General features: G+C 37.4%; 1 protein-coding gene across 2 annotated transcripts in view; it reads left to right on the forward strand.

Moving 5' to 3' along the window:
* The window catches only part of ABCA12 (ATP binding cassette subfamily A member 12), a 217,443-nt gene that overhangs the window by 115,400 nt on the left and 93,383 nt on the right, over positions 1-8,660 (forward strand). For both annotated transcript variants that reach the window (XM_006157460.1, XM_006157461.1), the window contains exons 12-13: positions 7,270-7,526; positions 7,623-7,735. In XM_006157460.1, coding sequence (XP_006157522.1) covers positions 7,270-7,526; positions 7,623-7,735 — 370 coding nt within the window. The remainder of the gene's footprint in view (positions 1-7,269; positions 7,527-7,622; positions 7,736-8,660) is intronic.

Consider the following 8,660-nt stretch of genomic DNA (forward strand, 5'->3'; position numbering starts at 1 on the left):
TAATAATAATAATAAATAAAATAATTTTTTTAATTCATAATTTGAGAAAGGACTCATATTTATAATCTGATATGTCCTAGGTTTTGTGCGTGTGCATGTATGTGTGCGTATGTTTATTATATAGTTATATTGTATATATGTTGATGCAGTCAAAGGGGAAAAAAATCATACAAGTACAATTACATTTTCTAATAATAGAACTGTTCTAAAGATTTTTTAAGAATTATTTATTTATTTAATTCCATTTGTTATTATTATTTTTAATTTGATCAAATAGAGACAGAGAGAGAGAGAAAGGGGAAGTGAGAAAGCAAGCTGCCAGGTCTGATACTCGAACCCTGGTTGGCCATGTGGGAATCCAACTTCTTTAACCAACACACCCCCTGCCAGCTCCTAGAGATGTCCTCAAGTTTTTAAACGTATACAAATACATTTTGATAGCTGATGTTTTAGACTTTACAAAGTACAAAAATATCTCAAGGTAATTCATCCTATTTTAAGTATTGTCATTGGAAACAGAAGCCACACATTCATATTAAAATACATGATATTGAAAAAGGAAGGTGGAGCAACCAAGAAAATTTAAAACTCTTAAGTTTGAATTGCTTCATGTTTATTTATCTGTTACTCTTTGTTTTGCTCGTGCATATAGTATGTAGGTTATCATGAAATTTATTTCATTTCTTAAATAACCCCATTAGGTTTTGAAAGCAGCTTTCCTAGTAAGAACAGCAGTTTAATTGGATTTATGTAGCCTGATAAAGTAAAATTAGAACTGGTTTATTCAGGACAAGCAAGATGACTTGTTGTGTAGTCAACATGGTATAATTAAGCAGACATGCAAAACATTATGTCCATGTATATTACAAATAAATATGCTAGTTATTAGATTACCCACATTTTAGTCCTAGTCTTCTACATGAATCAAAATATCCAATATAGTTAATTTAACATTCTCTTAATTTGTTTGTGCAAATGAGAAGGAAGTTATGCATTCATCTGGAAAATTTCTACTCATCTTTCAAGGACAAGTTTAAATGTCACCTCCTTTTATAATATTAAAATATCACCTTTCTCCCAGTTTTCCAACCAGAATGATGACAGTTATTTGTGTTCCTATAATATTTACCCATTCATTCTTTCTGTTTATCACATGTGCTCCCATACTACTAATCTTTTTGTTTTGTTTTCTTTTTTTTTATGAACTTGCCAGAGAATTTTGCACTCCCCATGGGGGATGATCACACCACAATTCCTTCTCCTCTATTTCTCCCTCTTTTGGGGATTTTAGACATCCACACAAATGTGTCCAACATGTTTCTCAAGCCTCCAGGTCTGGGACTCAAACTGCACAGTTGACCATGTGGGATCTAGCCACCTTAGCCACCATGCTATTGGTTGGCCTACTAATCTACTTATTTATAAATCATAATCTCTACTGCTAAATGCTTATCATCAATCAAGGGGAGAAGACGGAAAAGCAGAACAACAATTGTAATACAGTGAAATAAACATTGTGGTAGGTGGACAGGCACGATGGAGGTGAGATATCTAAGTCAGAATGTAGGTGATGCAGGTAGAGAAGAAATTCATAGAGGAGATAATGTTAACTGTAAGTCTTGAAGGCTCTGCAGGATTAGATTACAAGTTATTCATTCCAGACACAGAGAGCTGAATTTGTAAGAGAATGGAAACATGAACCTGAAAATCAGATGTAGGTTACCTGGAGCCATGTGTCCAACGGGAGCAGATGATGCCTATGAGATAGGTAGAAAAGGGGGTTGCAGACTGAGGCTGAGACCAGATCCTGAAGGCCTCTTTATGCTTAGCCCAGAAGTTTGAATAGAATACTGAAAGCTGTGATTTCGAAGAAGGTGAAATTTACATTTTAGAAAGAGATCTCTCTGGGAGAATTATGGATAAGAGTCTGGAAGAAAGCCAAGGAGGCTATTTTTTGCAGTAATCTAAGCAAAAAGGGAGGGCCCACACTGTGTCAGTGGCAGAGGACAGAAGGAAGAAACAGTTTGAAGAGTGATTTAGGAGGTCGAATCAACCCCACATAGCAGCCTGTGAGACAGGAAGCATAATAAAGAGGAACATCCAAGGACAAGGAGATTTCTACCCTGGAAACTCATCCCTTGGCATTTTAGTTTGTGGTCAATGCAAGGCACAGTTCCCTCACTAGAGTATAAACTCTGATTGAATTATGCCTTCTTTATCTCTGAAGTTCCATATAGTAGAAGCTTAAGGCTTGATTCATGCACGTATGAAACAAATGAAGGTGTCAGTACTATAATCACACTCACTGTAGTTCTCAACTTACTAAGCAATGGGGCAGCGTACAAACTGGAAACAATACATTCTCAACCATTTATACTAATGAAATGGAAATGAGGCTAAGATTAATTTAAAATATCATCCACCATTTGAATGCAATGTTCCTCTGAACATTGTGTTATGAGGAAAGTTCTAGAAGCCACAGAAGTGGAACTAAAACACAGTCCTTGTCCCTTGGTTAGAAAATTTATTGTCATGTATAAGAAGCAAGGCTGCTATTTGAAATGGACAGACTCCATTCAGTCCTAAACACAAGCTCCATAAGGAATATGCCCAGGTCTGCCCTTCCACCCTTGTGTCCCCAGCACCTGACATAGAGTACAACTCAGAGAAAATAGTATGCGTCATTGAGAAAATGAAGATGAACTCTTAGAGTTGTACAGCTAGAGATGTCACTTTCCTGATTTGCCTTCTCTGGTCATCAGTATCCTCTTTGGGGATATACGCTCAGCGTCCACTCATTCCAAAATTACTTATAACGTATTTCTAAGATGATAGAAATGCCGAAATCCTATCATTCATTGGTGACTTTTCCCTCTGTTCCCCAGCCTTCCATTCTAGCCTAACCGTTCTATTTTTCTTGAGATTTTCTGTTTTATCATCTGTTTTATCCCTTCTTTCCAGTTCTTTGATGGAAAGGATAATTTCCTATTGGAGAACTATTTACAAAATAGGTGTTATTGAGCACAAATACAGATTTTTTACTATAACACTTTTAAAATTTTAAATAACTCCCATCTTTTTTTTTCCATTTACCCAACTAAAAGCCTGAAAGTTTTATCATTTTATGCCCATGATATTAGGAGGTCTTCACCATAATGCCACTTAAAATTCTGGCTCATATGCATTTGGGAACCACTAGGCATGGGGGAATTCAGTCACAGCTGGAATTGGAGGAAGCTATGGGTCATCATTCAGTTTTAGGTCTGAACCCTTGCTTGTAACAAAGGAGACAGGGCTCTATACAAGGGCAAACCTGCAACAGGTGGTTGACACATATTTTTGAAGAGAAAATTATAATTCATTCCATTTTTATTGATTATTAATGATCTATGAGACTTTTCAAACTATAATGCATGTGTTTTCTTTGAATGAAGTAAAGAGTAATGACAAATACTAAGTAACCATAATGACTCCTTGGTGGACACGCTCTTCAGTGCATTTTATATTACTGACTCTGAATTGTATCTTTATTCAGAGAACCAAGCTTACATCAGAGGTATAGCTAGATTTCTAATTTCTTTTTCTATAACTTTTATCTCATTGAGCCAGGGTTGCACTATATAAATTTTTACTGATTTCCCATACATGTAAGGTGAAACTTGCAATTAAAAAAAGACATTTTGGAACTAGCAGTTTTTGTACTCCCATGTAGTCAACCACGATTTGAGTCCCGGACCCAGTGGCTTAAACTCACGCCGGCCGCGTGTGCGTGCGTGCCCAAGATCCCGAGAGAAGAATGGAAGAGAAGGGATTGCAGCATGGCCATCCCCCCTGGGGAGGTGATTTCTCACTTTCTGTCTCTGTCTTTTCGGTGAGCACACATACCCTATAGCAAAAACCTCTCCAAAAAAAAAGACATTTCAAGTGCAGTCAGTAGTAAAGTGAACTGCAGTGCTGGAAGCTACATGACTGACAGCAGATGCAAATCTCTGGCCTGGGGAACCTGAAACATCTTGGGCCTGCTGGAGCACTGGAGAAAAGGGATTATGGGAGGACAAGGTCCTCTGGAGGCTGCTTCTGTCTTTCTCTTTCTCACTCTTATGCACACTTTCTGTCATGAATAAGAAATACACACATATCTCCACCTCTACTGACTAAAAGTCATTCAAATTACTATACCCTCAAAGCTCAGATTAAAAAATGTATATTTAGCCCCGAGTATTCATATTTTGTTTAAGAAAGCATCAAAACAAAAGTCACTAGAGAGTGCAGTATAGAGGGTTGGCTCCATTAGCTAGAAGTTTAATCATATCTAGTACTTGAAAATCACAGGAAGGGGACCAGCAGTTGGCATAATGGCTATGTCACTTGACTCCTATATAGTCAACCATGGTTCAAGTCCTGGACCCCGTGACTTAAACTCACACCCAGCGCATGTGCGTGCATGTCCAAGATCCCAAGAGCAGAATGGAGGAGAAGGGATTGCGATGTGGCCATCCCCCCTGGGGGGTGATTTCTCTCTTTCTGTCTCTCTGTCTCTCTGTGTCACTCTGGCAAGCGCATGTGCCCTATAGCAAAAACTTCCCCCCCCCCCAAAAAAAAATCACAGGAAAGAATCATGTGGCAAACATGCAGTTATAGCAGATAAAATGATTCAGTTTATTCCAGGATGAAAAATTTCTCAAAGCAGTAAGACTAAACAGTAGAATTTTTGAACATATGAAGCTATTATAGATCGTTCAAAGCCTGCAGTCTATTTTAATATTAAATATAATGGGAAATAGACCAATGCTATTTGCTGTGTATGATGACCAGTGTTTAGCTGCTACAGCCTACAGGTAGTTACACTGAACCTCTCATGAAAGACACATCCTTGTGCCTTTCTCATTTGATATATAGAAAAAATATTTCCAAACATTTACCTGGATCATAAAATACTTCACTTCCGTCAAAATGTAACTGCTGACTGGAAACTAAACTGTGGTGAATGACATGTATTTGCTTCTTTAGAACTGTTCCATTTTGATTTACTTGCCTTATTAAAAGGGTGGCTTCTAAGAATCACAGAATGGGCTTCCCAGAGGCATATTTTTTCTTTCCAAGATTGTAAGACTTAAGCATAGATCCTCAGAATGCACAGAGCATAGAGAACTGAAGACAGAAATATAGTTGACAGCATAGGAAATGATTTGACTTCCATTTTCCTCCTTTTCCACTGGGTTTGGTGATTCTAGCCCTTTTTATATCTCCCCCCACCCCCCACCACCACCACAGGACAAAAGCATCTAGTTTCCTTCAATACATAAAAAGGTGGAAGATAAGATCAATTATAGTGCAGTCACTTCCGAAAAGCCAGGTAGATACCTGTGTGTGTTCGAATTACAGCCTTATTAGACTATGTGTGATTCTCGTGAGACAGCTTAACAAAGACTTTAATTTTTATCAGTTTTTAAAATATTGGTCAAATATTTGTAATATCGATATTTAAACTGTACAGTTTGGTTGTATTAAGTACATTCACATCATGCAACTGGTGTCCAGAACTTTCCTTATCTTCTAAACCTGAAATTCTGTTTTCATTGAACGACTCCCCATTTCCCTTACTCTCAGGTCCTCAAGTGACCATTCTCTTTTCTGCATCCGTGAATTTGCCTATGCTAGGTACCCCACAGAGGTGGATTCATGTTGTCTTTGTTTCTTTGTGACTGACTTATTTCCCTTAGCTTAATATCCTTAAAATTCACACATAGTACAGCACACGTCAGAGTTTCTTTCTTTAAGGTTTAATAATATTTCATAAATATACTCCATTTTATTTATTCATTCTTCTATTGAACACTTGAGTTACCTCCACTTCTGGGCTATTGTGAATAATGTTGCTATGAACATGGGTACATAAATATATGTATGTACCATTTTTAGGGCCAGTTAGTGGTGTGGTGGGGGATAAGGTATTGGATTTTTAGGGCCAGTTAGTGGTGTGGTGGGGTAAGGTATTGGATTCCACATGGGCAACTCTGCAGTTGGTCCCCAGTGGCTAGATACATAGCCATGTGTACCCCAAATCCTCAGAAGAGAATGGAGGAGAAGGGATTGTGGCATGATTCTCCCCAGGGGGGCTTTCTTGCTTTCCCTCTGTCTCTCTTTAGTGAGCATATATGCCCTATGGCAAAAATCTTAAAAAAAAAAAAAAAAAAAAAAAGATGCTTTTACTTCCTTGAGGTATATGCCCAGAATTAGAATTGCTGAATCATATGATAATTCTATTTTTAACTTTGTGAGAAGCTGCCATAGTGTTTTCCATAGCAGCTGGGCCATTTTACATTCCCACCCATGGTGTACAAGGTTTATAATTTCTTATATCCTTGACTTGTTATTTCTCTGTTTTTGTGATTGTAGCCATCCTAGTGGATGTAATCAGAAAAGACTTTTTAAAAGTGTTAGACCAAGCCTGTTTTCTATCTACTCTTACACATAATGTAAAATATAAGTTACAATATAAAATCCGGTAAAGTATTGTGATTTAAACTGAATAAAAAAATTTTTTAAAGCTGTTTGCAGTGAAGACAAGACAAATAGGGTCAAAGGTTTCATAAAGTTCTTAAAGAGAACAAAGGCTGAATGAAAAAATATAGTGCTTGCATTAAAACAGGCCATGGGACCAGCAGTTAGCATAATGGCTATGTCACTGGACTCCCATGTAGTCGACTGCAGTTCGAGTCCCGGACCCAGTGGCTTAAACTCACATCAGCTGCATGTGCGTGTGTGCTCAAGATCCCGAGAGGAGAATGGAGGAGAAGAGATCGCAGTGTGGTCATCCTCCTTGCTGAGGTGGGGGTGAGGGGGTGATTTCTTGTTCTCTGTCTCTCTCTTTCTGGTGAGCACACATGTCCTATAGCAAAAACCTCTTAAAAAGAAAAAAAGGCCAAATGCTAACTAAGTTTATCTATTTATTTACTCTATCAATTGAGAGAGACAGAGAGACAGACACAGAGACAGACAGTTCCCCAACAGGTCCTGATGCTGTGATCTACTCCTGGCCTCTGCCAGCCTGGATCATGGGCTCATGCATGCCCAGCTGTCTCTGGAAACGAACCTGGAATCTTCCCACCCAAGACTGATTCATAGAGCACTGTGTCCCACTGCTGCACCACCATTCAGTCCCCAGAATGTTTCTGGAAGCAAATCTATTTTGGTTGCTTATTATCCACTATTGAAAATGTAGAATAAGGTACTTTATCTATTTTTCATTCTCCTCTTTTTTGAAAGCTGTCTCAACTTCGAAACTTGACTGAGCTTCTTTGTGAATCTGAAACTTTCAATTCGATGGAGAAATCATGCCAGCTATCTAATATGAGCTTTGGGAACCTGTGTGAAGAGAGTGTGTTTCATGTGCAACTCCTTGAGGCAGCAGAGCTGGGCACCGACATAGCAACCAGCTTACTGTACCATGACAATGTCTTATCTAAAAAACTGAGAGACTTGCTGACGGGGGATCCAAGCAAAATAAATTTAAATATGGATCAGTAAGTTTTTTCATTGTTTTTTTCCTTGGTGAAATCCTTTCTTGAAATACTGACATGCCTACTTGAAATTTTTCCTCTCTTTTTGTGTTTTTGCAGGTTTCTAGAACAGGCATTGCAAATGAATTACTTGGAAAATATCACACGGTTAATACCGACAATAGAAGCCATGCTGCATGTCAATAACAGTGCAGTCGCTTCTGAAAAACCAGGTGTTTCCCCATCCATATTTTCAATGCTGTCTTATTAGAATGTGTGTGATTTTCATGCTGCATTTTAAGAAAGGCTTTTTTGAAGTTTCCAACCAAAACAGCCTTTCTATCTGCCCTTGTACATGAGGAAACGGAATCTTTCAAATATGGTTACTTGTCTAAAGTAAATACACAGAAAGCTAGCTGAGAATGAAACAGGGAAATTTGATTTCACAGCAAAAACAATCTTCTAAAATTTAACTAGTTAGACCATTCATGTTTTGTTTTCCTGACATATTAAAGTGCATTAGGTAGTCGGCTGCAAGAGCAAGGATAAAATTTATTTGCTTCCATGAAAATAATCTGATTAAAAAACTAAAAGAGATGCACTGCTGTCTACAGAAATCTCAGTTCAGAACTTTGTATTAGTATTCTATGCACGATGCATCATGCAATATGTTTTTTCTTTGCATAATACCTCAATACTGAAAAGAAAAGCACTCAGAATTTTGGGCAACAGGCAGCCACAAAATTGGAAGGGCACTAAATCCAAAAATAAAGAAGATATATTTGCATGAGGAATAGGTAATACAAAAAATAGAAGGGCATTTGCAGAATGGAGATTATAATCTGCCGAAATAAAATCAAAATATTTCTTATTATGCCTATAATGACTCTAATATGAAATAATTATAATCACATCCCAAAAGAGTTTCAGGTTCAGCAAATTCTATTTAAAAGTGAAATAATGACTGTGAAAACCCTTTATAAACTATTGTGTGTTGGGCAAAGTTAAGGAAAAATGCTCTTTGGAATTAGGTTTTGAATTTATCAAACCTTGTCCTATGTTGACAATATTATATGATCTCAGGTTAAAAAAGCATTTTGAATTAGTGTGATGTTTTAAATCAAATGGAGAGATATTTATTTAGAGTATCATTTTATC

The sequence above is a fragment of the Tupaia chinensis genome, unplaced genomic scaffold, assembly GCF_000334495.1.
Source record: "Tupaia chinensis unplaced genomic scaffold, TupChi_1.0 Scaffold000542_1, whole genome shotgun sequence".
NCBI lineage: Eukaryota > Metazoa > Chordata > Mammalia > Scandentia > Tupaiidae > Tupaia > Tupaia belangeri.